The sequence below is a fragment of the Aotus nancymaae genome, unplaced genomic scaffold, assembly GCF_030222135.1.
Source record: "Aotus nancymaae isolate 86718 unplaced genomic scaffold, 86718_ANA_hifiasm-v0.15.2.pri h1tg000108l, whole genome shotgun sequence".
Lineage (NCBI taxonomy): Eukaryota > Metazoa > Chordata > Mammalia > Primates > Aotidae > Aotus > Aotus nancymaae.
Genome location: NW_026988523.1, coordinates 32,822,975 through 32,839,769, shown reverse-complemented (window position 1 = coordinate 32,839,769; position 16,795 = coordinate 32,822,975). Strand labels below are relative to the sequence as shown.

The 16,795-nt window shown below is 56.6% G+C and overlaps 4 protein-coding genes across 4 annotated transcripts; all 4 read left to right on the top strand.

Moving 5' to 3' along the window:
• Positions 1–853: 853 nt before the first annotated feature.
• On the top strand, positions 854–1,663 carry S100A3 (S100 calcium binding protein A3). Its single transcript, XM_012438305.2, has 2 exons — positions 854–994; positions 1,499–1,663. Exons 1-2 carry the CDS (start codon positions 854–856, stop codon positions 1,661–1,663), a joined length of 306 nt encoding a protein of 101 aa, XP_012293728.1.
• A 2,195-nt stretch (positions 1,664–3,858) lies between these two features.
• Positions 3,859–5,996, top strand: S100A4 (S100 calcium binding protein A4). The gene is made up of 3 exons (XM_012438303.3): positions 3,859–3,932; positions 4,844–4,999; positions 5,695–5,996. Exons 2-3 carry the CDS (start codon positions 4,859–4,861, stop codon positions 5,857–5,859), a joined length of 306 nt encoding a protein of 101 aa, XP_012293726.1. The 5' UTR covers positions 3,859–3,932; positions 4,844–4,858; the 3' UTR covers positions 5,860–5,996.
• A 2,241-nt stretch (positions 5,997–8,237) lies between these two features.
• Positions 8,238–12,533, top strand: S100A5 (S100 calcium binding protein A5). The gene is made up of 3 exons (XM_012438302.2): positions 8,238–8,642; positions 9,806–9,957; positions 12,244–12,533. The coding sequence occupies exons 2-3, from the start codon at positions 9,820–9,822 to the stop codon at positions 12,382–12,384; spliced, it is 279 nt and encodes a 92-aa protein (XP_012293725.2). The 5' UTR covers positions 8,238–8,642; positions 9,806–9,819; the 3' UTR covers positions 12,385–12,533.
• Positions 12,534–13,600: 1,067 nt separating this feature from the next.
• Positions 13,601–15,040, top strand: S100A6 (S100 calcium binding protein A6). Its single transcript, XM_012438301.3, has 3 exons — positions 13,601–13,689; positions 14,267–14,425; positions 14,809–15,040. Exons 2-3 carry the CDS (start codon positions 14,288–14,290, stop codon positions 14,941–14,943), a joined length of 273 nt encoding a protein of 90 aa, XP_012293724.1. The 5' UTR covers positions 13,601–13,689; positions 14,267–14,287; the 3' UTR covers positions 14,944–15,040.
• Positions 15,041–16,795: the final 1,755 nt, after the last annotated feature.

Here is a 16,795-nt window from a genome sequence, read left to right as displayed (position 1 = left end):
TTCCAGGAAGGGCTTCCCCTCCGATAGAACAGGGTACCCCTGTACAGATCCCTCCCTCTAGGCGTCAGGGGGTAACCTCAGGGGAGGGCAGTCTCAGATTGGTAAATACCTGAACCGGTCAACTCTCAAGAGACCATCTGGCTCCGGTTCCTAACTGGGCCTGCGAGGTGGGATGAACCCCACTCCACAGATCAGGCCCCTGAGACCTGGAGAGGCAAATGGCTCACCAGGCTTGCACAGCTGGTGAGAGGCAGAGAGGAGCCCACGAGTTTTTCTTTTCGATGCAGCTTCCCTGAGTTCGGGGCAGGAGGCAGGGTGAGGGGAGTGGTGGTGAGGCGGTGGGGGCTCCTCTCAGGCCTGCCCCTCCCTCCCCGCTAAGGTGTAGCTTCTCCACGGGCCTGAGGACAGAGAAGCACAGGGCCAGGCTCTCCCTGTGCCAAGTTCCTGCAGGGCAGGAGGCTTCTAGGGCATCTCATGGGTTGGGGCAGACGGAGACCAAGCCACCCCTGGGTGTTGGGGTTAAGCAGAGAACCTGAGACTGCTTAAGGAGCCCCATGATGGGGTGTGTGGGTGGTGGGGTAAGATGCTGTCTCTTTAAGGAGTTTGCAGTGATGTTGGGGCAATGAGGCCTCTACATGGGGAAAATAACAAGAGGGTAGCAGAGAGATAAATTAATAGGGGCTGGTGTGGTCCAGGAGGGCTGCTCAGAGGAGGGGGACCCATGAGGCTTGAAGCCTGGTGGAGGTTAAGCTGGGTCTGGGAACAGTCTCTGAGAAACAGGGAAGGCAGAGGTGAGCAGGGGGCTGGCCTGGAACTCTGCTGTGAGTCACGCCCTTGTTCTGTGACAGTGAGGATGACCAGGCCTCTGGAGCAGGCGGTAGCTGCCATCGTGTGCACCTTCCAGGAATATGCAGGGCGCTGTGGGGACAAACACAAGCTCTGCCAGGCTGAGCTCAAGGAGCTGCTGCAGAAGGAGCTGCCCACCTGGACCCCGGTGAGTATGCAGAGTGTCCGTCCCCTCCTCACCAGGCGGGAGGTACGGCCTGGACTCTGCAAAGAGAGACGTGGGGACAAGCCTGAGCACAGGTCAGCAAGGGGAGGAGGCTGGACTGTGAGGAGGGAGTGGGAGGAAGAGAACGGACACAGCAGAAGCCTCAGCTTCCTCATCTGTAAAATGGGAGGACAATCATCACACCTGCTGCCTTGTAGGGTTGTGAGAGGACTGAGCGAGAGCACCGTGAAGAATGCCTAACGCGTAGTAGGCACTCAGTAGCAGATAGTAGGTGCTCGATTAATAATCTGAGAGGGCGGATTTGGGAGGGGATCGCAATCACAATGGGTGCGTTATCAGAACACGTAGGTTGAAGTTGGCCCTCGGAAGGGTGTAGTTTGGGGTGGGGTGGATCCACTTGGGAGAGGAGGGAGGGAAGTGGCGTTCGAGGCTGTTCTGCCCTCCTCATCATGCTCCCCCACCCTTCCCTACCCCTCCCTTGCACAGACTGAGTTTCGGGAGTGTGACTACAACAAATTCATGAGTGTTCTGGACACCAACAAGGACTGCGAGGTGGACTTTGTGGAGTACGTGCGCTCACTTGCCTGTCTCTGTCTCTACTGCCACGAGTACTTCAAGGACTGCGCCCCAGAGCCCCCCTGCCCCCAGTAGCCTCTGCTCTGGGGGTTGCGCTGGCTGTCGTCTCTCCCATACCCCCTCCTACCCTCTCTCCTGTGCCCCTTTCAATCTGGACTTGCCAAGGTCTTCCGTGATCTGTTAACCATTTTACCCAGGATGCCCAGCGAGTGAGGGGCAGAGCCACTCTGGGCCCCAGCCTGCCCGCGGCACCTCTGCTGCCTCCCTTGTGGTTGAGAGGAGGCGGGATCTGCTCTGAGGCCCCAGTGAGACCTCGATGGGAAAGGGCCTATTTAACTCCTAATAAAAGACTGGCATCAGCTTGGCTTTGTTTGGTTCTTCTCCGGGGACGCGTCTGCTGAGCTCTTTGCTCCTCTCTGGACTTTTCCACTGCAGGAAGGCAGCTGAGGGCAGGCGTAGGAGGCCTGAACGTTTCAGACCCTGCAGAAACGCAGTGGCCTCCAGAGTCCAGCAGGAGGGCGTGGGGCCAACACTGGGACCCCGTCCTCCCTTCCTCTCTCTGGGGTCTTTGAGAGAGGGCCGCCCGAGTTTCCCCTGGGACTCAGTGCTCTTGATCAGGTGATCTGAGGAGGGTGGGGCTGTGGGTGGGGCTGTGGGTGGGGTGGGGGTGTTTGCTCCCTGCCCCAGGCTGTGGGAGCCCAGAGAGCAGCACTAATGGGATTAGGGTGTTTGAGGTGTTTACTCCCAGCCAGGGCGGGGTGCCCATGTGGAGGGGGATGGGGGTATCTTGAGGCAGTCCCCATCTCTGAAGCCACAGCCCCCTGAGAGCCTTAACCCCCTACTTCTAACCCTCACTGAGCTTACGGCCCACCCTGAGAGGTTGACCCAAATCCTGACTCCCCTGTTTTGTGCCATTTCACCTCTCACTCTCCACCCCAACCTGGATTCTTCATTCCTGACACTCATCCCAACTTTAAATGGCACCCCCGAAACCTTCTCCGAACCTGGGATCTATCCATGAGACCCCACGCCTCATTGCCACCCATTCCATCACTACCTCACCCAGGACCTTTCCCACCAACGTTTCTGAGGTGGTCCCAGAGCCTCCTTTGGGTATGAACCTCTTCCCCTCCAGACCCCCCAGCTCCGGCCCTGGGCCTTACTTGGCGTGGCAGACAGTACTGGGCCTGGGGATCCCCTCCCCCATTTTTGTTTTTTAATCTTTATTTATTTATTTTTTTGATACAGTCTCCCTCTGTCACCCAACCTGGAGTGCAATGGCATGATCTTGGCTCACTGCAACCTCCACCTCCCGGATTCAAGCAATTCTCCTGCCTCAGCCTCCTGAGTAGCTGGGATTACAGGCATGTGCCACCGCACCCGGCTAATTTTTTTTGTAATTTTTACTAGAGATGAGATTTCACCATCTTGGCCAGGCTGGTCTTGAACTCCTGACCTCGTGATCCACCCGCCTCGGCCTCCCAAAGTGCTGGGATTACAGGTGTGAGCCACCGCGCCCGGCCTTAATCTTTATTTTTTTAAGAGACAAGGTCTCGCTGTGTTGCCCAGGCTGGAGAGCAGTGGCTTGAGCATAGTTCACTGCAGTCTTGAATTCCTGGGCTCAAATGATCCTCCTGTTTTAGCTTCCTGACTAGCTGGGACTACAGGCTCCAGCCACACTGTCCAGCTAATTAAAAAAACTTTTTTGGCCGGTCGCAATGGTTCACGCCTGTAATCCCAGCACTTTGAGAGGCCGAGGCGGGTGGATCACCTGAGGTCCGGAGTTCAAGACCAGCCTGGCCAACATGGTGAAACGCGGTCTCTACTAAAAATACAAAATTGGCTGGGCGTGGTGGGACATACCTGTAATCCCAGCTACTCGGGAGGCTGAGGTTGCAGTGAGCTGAGATCATGCCATTGTGCTCTAGCCTGGGCAACAAGAGTGAAATTCCATCTCAAAAAAAAAAAAAGGGGAGACCACTCTCTCCCTGTCCCCAACGCTCCAGGCACAGGCTGCCCCTTCCTCCACCTCTCTAAAACTCAGGCTATGTACACTGGGTAGTGCCTATCACATCCAGGTCCCTGCTGGTGGTAACCACTGGGGCTTACCCCTTGCCCACGGGGGTCCCACCTGGGGACAGGAAGCTTGGTTCCAAGACTGGGCTGGTGGAGGGTGCTGTGGCGCTTACCATGTCAGCCCACAGTAGGAGGGCAGTATCTGCTCTCCCCCATCCCCTGCTATGGGCAGGGCCTGGCGGGGGTATAAATAGGTCAGACCGCCGGGCCGTCCCCGTTCTTTCTTTCTCTACAACCCTCTCTCGTCCGCATCTTCTCTCTTGGCCTGGTGAGTTGTGTTGGCCTGACTGGCATGCAAGGGGTGTCAGAGGCCAGGGCTGGGGCAGGAGAAGGGGAGGTGGGTAGGGGCCAGATGTGCTAACCAGATCCAGATGTGAGATTCTGATGTGGAAGCTCTGGATAGAGTGTGTGTGTGGATGTGCATGTGCGTGGGTGCGCATGTGCACACACACATGTGCATGTAAGAGGGAGGAAAAAACAGAAAAGCGAGCGCGTGGCTGGATTTGAGCTCTCCAGGCGCTTCTGAGATGTGGCTTGCACGTGCTGTTGCTCTAGTGTGTGTTGGTGTGTATGTGCCCATGGGTATGTGCACTGGCTCATGTTTGCTGGGTTGCACGCTCGGGTGCAGGAAGCAAAGCAAAGGCAGAAGGTAACTGTGGGTGTCTGTCTGGTGGTGTGCCCCAGGAACCTCTGCCCTGCGCCCAGCAGCCCAGGTCGAGAGCATGGCCTCTGCACCTTCTCCTCCAACCCCTGACTCTGCCACCTCACTCTGCCCCTCCCTAGGCTGAGCGCTAAGCGGCCGGTTTTTTTCCGCTGCAGGCCCCTGGGCAGGCCTCCAGCAGCCGCGCCCAGTGCTGGGAGGGAGAAGAATGGCCAGGGCAGGGCCTTTGTGGCTGAGCTGTGGGAGTGGATTGACTGAGTGAGGGGTGGAAAAAATGCTGTTGTTGAGGAGAGGCCTGGGAGGCCCTGGGAGCTTTCTGCCTGAATCTCCAGAGCCTGCGCAGTGGGTCCTGCAAACATTCACTGTTCACTGCCCAGAGCATGCATTCCCCACACCCTTCCACCAGGTGCTGGGCCCGCTGCTCTGAGCTCCCCCAAGGAGTGAGTGGAGCTGGGCATTCTGAATACATTGCTGGGGGGTGGGGTAAATAAGAGGGTCTCTGTGCCTCCTGCCCCCAGATCCTGACTGCTGTCATGGCGTGCCCCCTGGAGAAGGCCCTGGATGTGATGGTGTCCACCTTCCACAAGTACTCGGGCAAAGAGGGTGACAAGTTCAAGCTCAACAAGTCAGAGCTAAAGGAGCTGCTGACCCGGGAGCTGCCCAGCTTCTTGGGGGTGAGTGAGTAGTGCCTGAGTGTGCCCCAACATGGACCATTTCCCACAGAGGAGGCAGCAGTCCTGCTATATAGAGCATTAGCTACAGAGGGCATCTATCAGTGGGGCGGCTGCCTGGGGTGGAAACACAGTGAACACCACCACTCATGGACTGGCACCCTGTCGACAGAGGGCTGAGAATGGACCGGTCAAACACCGCCAGGTGCTTTGCACTGAAGGGGACACTAAGCTCAGAGTGCTAAGTAACTTCCCAAGGCAGTCGGTATACAGAACGGCCACCCGGATGGGGACCGTCTGACTCTTGCCGTCACTCCAGCAACGGACGCTGAGTTTCTATTTGGCTTGTAGATGTGAAGATACAGATGTGGAGATGACCACACGCCTGCAGGCTTTCCCCTCAAACAATAACAATGTACATTTGTATCAAACATTATACAGTTTACATATTGCTTTCATGACTATTAGTACCTCATGGGATTATTAGAACAACCTTGGGTGAAAATGCTGTGGTCCTATCATTTTTCCATTGCACCAGGTACTCAGACTTCCTCATCCAAGGCGCACCTTCTCCACCCTAGCATAGCCTTGAGGATGGGAGTTCCAAACTGGACCTCCCAAAGGAGCCTTCCCGAGCTCTGGTTCTGGCGCCACCCACTGGGCTTCTGTTTTCTATGTGTAGCCTCTTCTCCCTCCAGAAAAAGACAGACGAAGCTGCGTTCCAGAAGCTGATGAGCAACTTGGACAGCAACAGGGACAACGAGGTGGACTTCCAGGAGTACTGTGTCTTCCTGTCCTGCATCGCCATGATGTGTAACGAATTCTTTGAAGGCTTCCCAGATAAGCAGCCCAGGAAGAAATGAAAGCTCCTCCCATGTGGTTGGGGGGTCTGCCAGCTGGGGCCTTCCCTGTTGGCAGTGGGTACAGTGCCCCTCCCTGGTTCCTTCAGACCCGTGCTTGACGCTGGGCAAATTCAATAAAGATTCTTTGAAGTTTTGAGGCTGATGGCGTGAGAGACTCTGGGAGTGTGGGTTGGAAACTGAGGGATATGTTGTGGGGTGGTGGTGGGGAGCAGTGGGAGCTGAGCTGAAGTTTTATGGAGAGCAGATCAGGGAAGTCAGGGGAGGGAGGCAGGGTGACTAAGAGTGTGTGTAGGGCCTGGGCGCGGTGGTTCATGCCTGTAATCCCAGCACTTTGGGAGGCTGAGGCGGGCGGATCACCTGAAGTCAGAAGTTCAAGATCAGTCTGACCAATATGGTGAAACCCTGTCTTCAAAAAAAAAAAAAAGAATGTGTGTGCACAGGCAATAGTGTTGACTCGGTGTGGTCAAAGGCGGGAAGGGGACTCCCACCACCACCCCAAGTCTTGGAAGGCCCCAGCTGTGGGATCTCAGCCAGCCCAGTCACCCCTCCCGTCTCTCTCCAATCTTGCCTCTGGCAGGATCTTGATCCAAGGTTGGAATTGAAGGCCACATCTGCTCCTGGTTGGGGTTTGGAGTGGAGTTTGGGTGTCCTGGGAGCAAGCTGGAGGGAAAAGAATAGGGCTGAGCTGCAGGGAGGAAGTATTTAGGCGGGAGTGGGATAGGGAGGAGGGCTGGCACTCAGTGCTGACATTTACAGTCCAGGCCCTGTCCTGCCACCCGCTTCCAGATCTCTGGCTTCAAACCACAGGGATGGATTAATCCTTTCCTGTCCGTGGTAGGATCAGGGAGGGAAATGTGGAGGGAGACCCCGCTGTTTGTAGCAGACAGGAATAGGGAAGATCAGCATGAGAATACAGACATGCTGGAATCCACCATATCTGCCGCAAAGGTCCCTGGATGAGATCTGTGATCAGTCAGGAATCGAGCTGCTTCAGAGAAGGACAGGGGACCTCAGAAGAGATCAGTGGGGGTCAGTGGCTGGAGTGGGAGTGAGGCAAATAGTGGGAAGGTGACCATAGTTTTGGAGGCAAAATTCCACATATTTGAGCTGATAAATGAAATTGAGATTATTTCCCCTCAGAAAATCGGAGGCGTGATATCGCTTCCCCTTAGGTAGGTTCAAGGCCAGGCGCTCTAGGGTGCAGTGGTGGGCTGAGGTTGGATTTCAAGGCCGTGCCTGGGTGACACAGGCATCTTTAAGGAAGAGGTTCCTGGGGGTCAGGTGCAGAGGCTGGAGGGCTTGGTCCCACTGACCTCCTCTCAACGGTCCGCTTTCCTCTCATCACGTGGGCTTTTCTCTCAGGTTTCAGAGGAGGCGGGCAGGTGACTCAGATGTTCCCTCACAGTTTGACTACGGAGACTTGGGAGGAATTTCCCTTCAGGGGAAAGTCTGCTGCCTTCTCTGCCCTCTCCCTCCACCCTCCCCGGGAGCACCCTCCCCGGGGCCTCCACCTGCATCACGCTCTCCTTCAGAGACAGCTGCTGCGTAGTAACCAGTCCCTGCTGCCTCTCCAGACTTGCCAGCTGGGGGTGGGGTGGAGTGGGGAGCAGTGCAGGGCCCCCCAGGCTGGAGTGGGACTGTAGCAGTGATAGGGACTACACCCTGAGTCCAGTTCTGTTCTTGTACTAGGACAACGTCTGAGTGTCTCCTGGGATACGGGCGACTCTCCCTGGCCCCTACTCCCTCCTTGACATCAGTCTGAGCCTGAACTTCCCTCCCCAGTCTACAACCTCTACCCCAGTGCGGGCTTTAGCCCTTCACTGGGCGCCTTCCCCATGCCTGATTCTCAGCCCTTCATGCTGAGAGTCTCCGATGAGTCTTCCCTAAGAAGATCACTGAAGCTTAGAAGAAATCATTAATTTTTTTCTTTTTTGAGACAAAGTTTCCCTCTTGTTGCCCATGCTGGAGTGCAGTGGTGCGATCTCAGCTCACTACAACCTCCCCCTCCCAGGTTCAAGTGATTCTCCTGCCGCAGCCTCCCAAGTAGCTGGGATTACGGCATGTACCACTATGCCAGGCTCATTTTTGTATTTTTAGTAGAGACAGGGTTTCACCATGTTAGTCAGGGTGGTCTTGAACTCCTGACCTCAGGTCATCCACTTACCTCAGGCTCCCAAAGTGCTGGGATTACAGGCGTGAGCCACTGCACCCAGCCGAAATCATTAATTTAAAAGCCCTTTAAAAACCTCTGGGTTCATATTAACTCATGATCTTGACCATATCCTTGGCAGAAAATATCACCCCCCACTGATCCCCACCTCAAGGGGTGTCTTCTCTGCTCCTGGAGTGGGTGTCAGGATGGATGGGAGGGTCCCAATGTGGAGAGCGGCCTAGAACATGGAGAGATGACACCCTGTGTTTGGGCCACACCTCTGACATTTTCTTTCCAGGACAGCCTGGTTTCCCCTCTTCGGCCTATTGTTCCACCAGATTTCAGATTGTGAGTTCTGATTTTTAGTCAGAAGAATAAAGTTTCTGGGACTGGGGATGTGTGTGCCATGGAAATTCAGTGTGTCCCCAGCTGTGAGATTGGCAGAAGGGATTTCTCCCCAGCTCCATCCCGGGAGGCTCTGGTGTGGGCCTCCTCAAGTCCCCAATCCCTTCCCATTGGCCCTTTCCCTCTGCTGGCTTCCTTCAGACAGAGAGCAGGGGAATAAATGCAGAAGGCAGTGTGAGGGAGGCCGTGTCTGCTGCCTGGATTCTCTGGGCTCACTCCCACAGTGGTAAGTTCTTCCTTCCTATGTCCCTGTTCACCTGTTATCTGGTGGGTCATGCTGCATCGTGAGGCCTGGTGCTACGAGTGGACATGTGCTCAGGGAGGAGAGGGCAGAGCCTTTGGAATTTCTTGAGAAATGGCTCTGGGGTGGAGGTGGGGGTCCGGGCCAGCCAGGATGCTCCTGCAGGTGCACAGAGGCCCTCCCCTTCAACTGTGGTCCCAGCTGAGTCTCCTTGAGGTGGGAGAGGCTGAGGTTTTGAGTGGTGGGAGAGGAATGATGGGTCCGGTTCAAGAATGGAGGGGAGGGCTTCGGGCTGGAGGTGAGGACTCTCCACAGGATTAACCTGCAGCCCTCAAGTTCCTGGGTGTTGCCTCCTTCCTCCCTAGGGGGAAGTGGTTTTGGAGTCTGAGTCACTTGAGCTCCATCTGTCTCTTCCCTTATTTGGGGGTGACTGTGCCATTGGAATCCAGGCCCTCATTCAAATGCAGCCTCTGGATCCAGGTTTTGGAATGACCCTGCAGATTTCAGCAGGCCCCCTGCCCTCTCTGCCCACGGACCTGTCTGTGTGTGCACTGCTCTGGCCAGAGCTTGGAGACCGGCTGGGCCAGCTCAGCCACCTCTCTACTGCTCCTTGTTGAGACCTCATCTCCCAGTTCCAGCCCAGCCCTTTCTCAGCCCTGGACTCGCTCTTTGCCCTGTCCCCCACTTTAATAATGGGACAGTCCTAGCTATCAGGAGATCCAGGCACTGGGACAAAGGCTGCTGACTAAGGTGGGAACTGCTGCTGGAAAACCTGTTCCCAAACTGCAAGGGGCAGAGAGAAAATCCTGACCCTTGATCTGCTCCGCCATCTGCCACCAGGACTTTTGAGGAGGTCGTCTTATCACCTTTCTGCCCCAAGCCCCCGTTTCAACAACTCCCGAGCAGGAGAGTCTGCGGTCTCCTTTGGGGTCTGGCTGTTCTTGCACCAGCTGCTCCAGAGTTTGCTGTGGGCCTCATTGTAACCTGTGCTGATGTAGATGGGTGCTCTCGTCCGTGGATTTCGGTCTCATCCTGGGTTCCAGTCTCTGATTCTTTGAGGGAGGGGCCTTAGAGGTAGGCTAGTGCTGGTAGTGGTCAGAGCAGATCTGACTTCCTGAGAAATGAGATCTTCCCCTCTCCCTCTGCAGAGCTGCACACCGTGATGGAGACCCCACTGGAGAAGGCCCTGACCACCATGGTGACCATATTTCACAAATACTCAGGGAGAGAGGGTAGCAAACTGACTTTGAGTAGGAAGGAACTCAAGAAGCTGATCAAGCAAGAGCTATGTCTTGGGGAGGTAGGTGATCGGTCCCTTATCCTCCACCCCAAAGTCTGAGTGCTCCCTCCAGGGGGACACATACCTGCCCTCAGGGTACTCCAGCTTCAGACGGGGCAGGGTGGCCAAGGGCTGCAGACAGAGACAAAGGAAGACGGGGGGCATTTTGGGATAGCAAAACTCTAGCCCTCTGTGTGGGAGGATGGGTCAGGGGCTCACTGAGAAGGAGGAAAGGCTGAGTCTGGAGCGTTTAGAGAAGGAGATTGAGGAGCCTTCGAGGGTGGGGCCACGCTCTCGCAGCAGTGGCAGAGCCTGAGCTAGGGGTCGTGGGCGGTGAAGGGATGCAGGGTGTCCAGGTCCAGCTGTGCACGACTCAAGAGTAGGGGACCCTGCCTGATTCTTCTCTGTGCGCACAGCAGGGCCAGAGCTCTCCGGTGGTGCTGGCACTCAAACTGAAAGGTTAATTTGTGAACGTAGGGTGTGAGGAGACAGAAGTGGTTCTCACCATATGGAGATGGCGGGAAGGAGGTGACTGACAGAGGGGAAGGCCCGTGAGGGGTTACAATACAATATCCCTGAGGATAAATACTTTTGAGACAGTCTTGCTCTGTCCCCTAGGTTAGAGTGCAGTGGTGTGGTCATGGCTCACTGCAGTCTTGAACTTTCTCACTCGAGTGATCCTCCCACCTCAGCCTCCTGAGAAGCTGGGACTCCAGGCGAGTACCACCACACAGAAAATTTTTAATTTTTTTGTAGAGATGGGGTCTCTCTATGTTACCCAGGCCATTCTTGAACTCCTGGCCTCAAATGATCCTATCGCCTCGGCCTCCCAAAGTGCTGAAATTACAGGCATGAGTCACTGTGCCTAGCCTTATTATTTTTACAGTTAAAAAAAATCGGTGCTCAGATATATGAAATAACTTGTCTAACGACACCCCGCTAGTGGGAGGCTGAGCCCGTGTTCTGGGCCAGGCCTGTGAACCATTCTCCCTGTTTCCTTTACAGTTTAGCCCGGGGGACCCTCCATCTATCACACCTTGAGCCCTGGTAGGCCCTCCCAGAAAGAAAGCCCACAGGCTGCCACATGGGCAGGGGACAGAAGCAGGTGCGGGTGTCTCCTGGTCCTGATCGCCGGCCTTCTGCCAGGCTCCCTGCATCCTGGAGTTAATGAGGGCAGAGGGAGGGACCACGGGTCCAGCAGGGGTTAATTACAGGAGGAGAGACGCCCTAGGGAGGGCCTGGCAACAACTGGAGCCCGGGCTGGGGACTAGGGTCACGTCACATTCAGGCAGGTCCGCCTCTGTAAGTCCCAACACCCTGTCTCCAGGAAAACCTGTAGCTGACGGCAGTGATGAGGAGATGGCAGGATCTGCCTATCTGTATTTTCTTCCTGTTCCACCCAAAGGACCCTGACTCCATCATCCTGGTGGAGCCGGGCTGAGATGTTAGGGGACCAGACAAGGGTGCGCAACCAGGCTCCAGGCTCCAGGCTCCAGGCAGGCCTCTATTACGGCTCTCCTAGCAGGGGAGGGATACGGTGGCTTCACTGCCCCAATGCACTGCTCTCATTGAGAGACACTTTGTCTGGGCTCATTCTCAGCTAGTCCTTAGAATGGGGAGAGAGTCAGTCAGAGACTTGGATAACCCTCTGTTCCACACAATCAGCAAGCTTTTTTTTTTTTTTTTTTTTTTTTTTTGAGATGGAGTTTCGATCTTGTTGTCCAGGCTGGAGTGCAATGGCGTGATCTCACTCACTGCAACCTCTGCCTCTCAAGTTCAAGGGATTCTCCTGCCTCAGCTTCCCAAGTAGCTGGGATTACAGGCATGTACCACCATGCCTGGCTAATTTTGTATTTTTAGTAGAGATAGGGTTTCACCATGTTGGTCAGTCTGGTCTTGAACTCCTGAAGTCAGGTGATCCACCCGCCTCGGCCTCCCAAAGTGCTGGGATTATAGGCGTGAGCCACTGAGCCTGGCCCAGCAAGCTGTTTTTAATCAGGTGTTGGCATAAAACCTAGACGATTGTTTCTGTGGCTGGGGGATGGTGTTTCGGGAAGGGCATGGCTAGGCTAGTGTTCCTGCTGTCATTTATTTCCATTCAGGAGTCAGGTCCCTCACCCCCTACCTGGTGCCAGGCCCTTCCCTAGGTGTGGGCAGCGGGCAGACTTTGGGGGTCGAGATGCTGACAGTGTCGCTGGCTCAGCTGGGGCTCACCCTGAGGCTTTGATGGGGGTGACACCATGCAGTGGTGGGAGGGCAGGGCGGGAGCAGGGTCTGAGCTGTCCCTCCACCTGGTCTGTGAAGAAGATGAAGGAGAGCAGCATCGATGACTTGATGAAGAGCCTGGACAAGAACAGTGACCAGGAGATCGACTTCAAGGAGTACTCGGTGTTCCTGACCACGCTGTGCATGGCCTACAACGACTTCTTCCTGGAGGACAACAAGTGATTCGGGATGCCCTCCACCCTCACCCTGTGCCCCTTGCCGCTGACCTTGGCTGCCCCTGTCACGGTCCCCCTTTGGTCCCCTGCCCTCCTCTCCCTCCCAGATGGACCCTTCCACGGGAGGAAATAAAGTTTCCATCACAGGTGCTGGGAGTCTGGTTTTGAAGATGTCTGGTCCACCTTGGCCTGGGCAGAAGGGAGCAAGGAGGGGGGTCTCCCTTTGAGTGGGTTGAGACAGCCTCTGCCTCTGGGGGTCAGGGTCCTGGGCTCCCACTCCATTCCTCTCCTTCGGTGTGGACGTCATTGGTCTTGTCCTGGGTTAGTTTTGCCCTCCTGGGGAAGTCAGGCCAGGCAGGAACTCTGCAAGGACGCAGAGGAAGCAAAGAGAGAAAGTTGGTTGGAGAGGAGGACACTGGGAGGGGTTGGGAGTGGCTCCTGAGGGCCGTGATAGGCAGGCAGGCTTGACTTCAGAGCTCAGCGGAGGCCACCCTGGCGGCACCTGTAGGAAGGGCAGCTCTGCCTCTCCTCCAGCCACTCCCTCTCCTCCATTTCCCCTTCGGCAGCACCCCATCATCATCTCTGGGGGCCAACGCTTTCTCCTCTCCCTACCTCCCTTATCAAAATCTTTTCTCAGGGGAGGCTCTGAAAAGGCTTTCACTACGAATGGTGCTCACAGGGCTGGGCTCCCTCCTGCACGCATTAACGCAAGGTGCTGTAGCGAATGGAATTTGGGGCAGTGAGGGGAAGGCTGGAGGTGTAGGTAGGACTTGCTGCTGGCGGGGGATGGGTGCCGCAGATATCGTTAGACCGCTGGCTACTCCCCCTCTCTCCTCTGGGGTGACCCTGAGTATCCTCTGCGGGACACCGGCATCCTGTGAGGCGCCCTCCCTGCCCACATTGAGGCTGTGCAGACTCGAGGGTCACATTCACGCTCTGGCAGAGGAAGCAGGGGTGACCGCCGCCGTCCTCCTCCTGCGCCCCTCGCCGGGTCACGTGTCACGAAGAGCAAACTGAGCTGCGCAGCTGAGGGAAACTCCCCGTCACCGGGTGTGCAGTGGGTTCTGTTGGGCTCCCCTATCCCGTCCTAATCCAGAACAGCCCCGGGCAGGAGGCGTGGAAAGTCGAGGGGGGACACCGGGGTGTGCGTTGTGTAAGCCACGGCGCGGGGTGGGGCGCGGGCGGGACTTGCGCGGGTGGGGTGGGCTTGGCCGAGCCGGCCTCCCGGACACAGACCGCTATAAGGCCAGCCGGATTGCGACACGGCCTATCCCCTCGACTGCTCCCGTCGCGCTTGGCCGCCTCGCTACCGGTGAGTTCTCGCCAGGAGCCCTGGGTACTTTCCAGGGCCGGCTGCCCTCACGCTGGGGGTCCAGCCACCCCCTGTCCAGCCTGACCCCTGGATCCAGACTGGGGCCATCTGTGGCCTCCCCCGCTGGAGGGATAGTCAGGAGCAGCAGCGCTGTGCCAGGCAGGCCGCGGGCTAAGGGATCCCAATGGGGTGTACTCTTTTGGGGTGCGGAAGGGAGTGCCCTGGGTGTGTCACTGCCACCATGTGTGGCCCTGTGAGGCTGTGCTTAGGGCTGCCTGTGCAGCCTCCATCCCCCTCCCCTGCCCAGCCATACTCCTTAACTTCTGGATCCCCTAAAGGAGAGTTCTCAGCGGTGCCCAAAGCTACTGTTCCTATATGCTTCTTAGAATACTTAAGCCACCTCTCCTGCCTTGGCCCTAGTCTGCCCTCTCCTTCCCCTTCAAGCCCTGGGCTGTCTCCTCATGCCATTGTGTGTGGTCTGAGACTGAGTGGTCAGGGCTAGTGCCGGCAGCGTTATTGGGGTGTGTGGGTGAGAAGTCCTTGCTCCCACGGCACTGACCAGGCCCTCTGCTGCCAGCTCCAAGCCCAGCCCTCAGCCATGGCATGCCCCCTGGATCAGGCCATCGGCCTCCTCGTGGCCATCTTCCACAAGTACTCTGGCAGGGAGGGTGACAAGCACACCCTGAGCAAGAAGGAGCTGAAGGAGCTGATCCAGAAGGAGCTTACCATTGGCTCGGTGAGTGGCCTCCACCCCAGGGCCCCTCTTCCCATCCTTGTTCTTTGGAAGCAGGATTAGGGGAGGGAGAGGTGCCAGGTGCATCTGACTCACATTTACCCACATTCCGAGGCCCTGCTCCACATGTCTTACTGAGCTGTAGAACCACTCCCGAAGCGGGTAGGGGATGCTCCCAGCCTGATGTCCATCCCTCCAAGTGAGGACCAGCAGCTGAGGAGTAGCTGAGGATATGTAATGCCAAAGTGAAACCCAAGGTGGACACAGGTCCTTGGAGATGAGGGAGCACAGAGCCACTTGTAGAGAGGGTGGCCTGGGAGGGGGAAGGAGAAGAATCCAGGGTTGTCATCACCACTGAGTCTGGATTTCACATTCTATCACATTAGAAGCTGCAGGATGCTGAAATTGCAAGGCTGATGGACGACTTGGACCGGAACAAGGACCAGGAGGTGAACTTCCAGGAGTATGTCACCTTCCTGGGGGCCTTGGCTTTGATCTACAATGAAGCCCTCAAGGGCTGAAAATAAAGTGGGAAGGTGAAGACACCTCTGGGGGTCCTCTCTGAGTCAAATCCAGTGGTGGGTAATTATACAATAAATTTTTTTGGGGTCAAATTTCCCCTTGCGTCCTGGCTTCCCAGTGATTTCTGTTCCTCCTGGGCTTCCTTGGTGTAGTGGGGCACCAGCCATCCGAAGATTTGCTCACGGTCAACCTCTGAAAATGACTCACTGACTCGCCAGGCCAGGGGACCCACCCTGACAAGGCCACTGCTAGCACATAAAGTGCCTTTATGTGAATGAGGAGAGATGCCCCTCTTGGTTTGGAGAGGGTCCTGGGATGAGCTTAGAGATGGAAATGGTTCCTGGGCTGGGCTGTGATGGGTCTGGGGGCAGAGATAGTCCCAGAGGCTCCCAGATGTGTTTTGCGCTGGGTGTGACAAGAGGGGCCCTGGGGTGGGGCAAGTTCCCTTTCTCACCACAGTGCAGTGGGCAGAGAGGACACATCTGAGATGCCTGAGGTTTGCCTCAGGGAGTTTTCCAGACGAGTGAGGACGCTGTGTGACTGAGTCTACTGCGGCTGCCCAGGTCCCAGGTGGAGTCGGGAGGCATGCTCTAGGTGTGTCCCTGCGTTCAGGGATGGGGACTTTTGTTGGGATGGTGGTCTGAGGAGCTGGCAGCTGCACCAACACGTGAACCACGGGGAGCTCAGTAATGGGGTGGGGTGTCCTTGCAGCCTCAAGATAATGACTCACCCGGAGGTTCCACGGGAGCCTCGCCTGGACCTCAGCCCCCATCAGAGAAGATGACTAAATTGAATTATTGTTCATCCTCTGCATTAGTGTTTTCAGGCAGGAGGGAAGGGGATAAGGGGGGTAAACGCTGTTTTAGGGTGATGCCACGTCATTCAGCCTCTCTAGACCTAGTCTGAGCGGGGGCAAGCTTGCCTCTAGCTCCTGGGGAAGAGATCTTGACTTCAGTTGGAGACCACATCCTTCTTTCCTTCTCACTTCCCCACTTTCCTCGGGGACCCAGCTTTGTGGAATTAAGTTGTCTTCTGTCTCCACTGGGTGGGGATTGGTAAACAACTGGGAGCCGCACCTTCTCTATTGCCTCCCCTGCCCTGCTGGGAGAAGTCGCGCTGTTGGCTGCAGGAGACGGCGGGCGGAGGGATGGGGGCCGAACTCCCCCTCTGCACAGACGTGCCCAAGCCTTGGCTCTATTCAGCTCCCTCTGGAAAAGTACGCGCTTCCCAACTCCTCGGGCGCCCACTAGGTCCCCGCCCTAAGCCGCTGTCCTCCCCTCTCCTCCCCGCCCCTCGCCGCCCGCCTTCCAACTGCGGACAACTTGGGGCTCGGAGCGAGCGCCCTCCTGTGGTGGGCAGAGAGCAGGACGCCGCGGGGACATTCGGGTTGGTTTTCCTGTCTCTCGCGGTGGGGCTGTGGCCTGGCAGTCAGGGAGTCCTTAGGAAGAAGACAGACTTGGGCGCCCCGGGAATGTCAGTGTAGGGGATCCTTTGGTTCCCGGCAATCAGCCCCAGAATTAAACAACTCAGCTTCACAATCGACACACCCACCGTGAGCAAGTCAATGAGGGAAAGGCGGTCCCTTTGCAAAGACAAATGAAATCTGAACTCTGCGCCTCCCCTCCCCTACCTGCAGGGCTAGAAGACCTCCGCACTCATCAGTGCCGCCTGAGGAGAGGGAAGAGGAGTTTCAGGGACAGGAAGCCCGCTGCTGCGGGGAGGCAAGGCCGTCCGCCAGGTGTTCCTGGGGAACTCGCGTGGGTGGGCAGGCCGCGGGTGCAGGAGAATCAACCCAGGTGCACGGTCCACCTGCTAAGTAAACAGGCGTGTTCCTTTCGTTTCTGCTTCTCC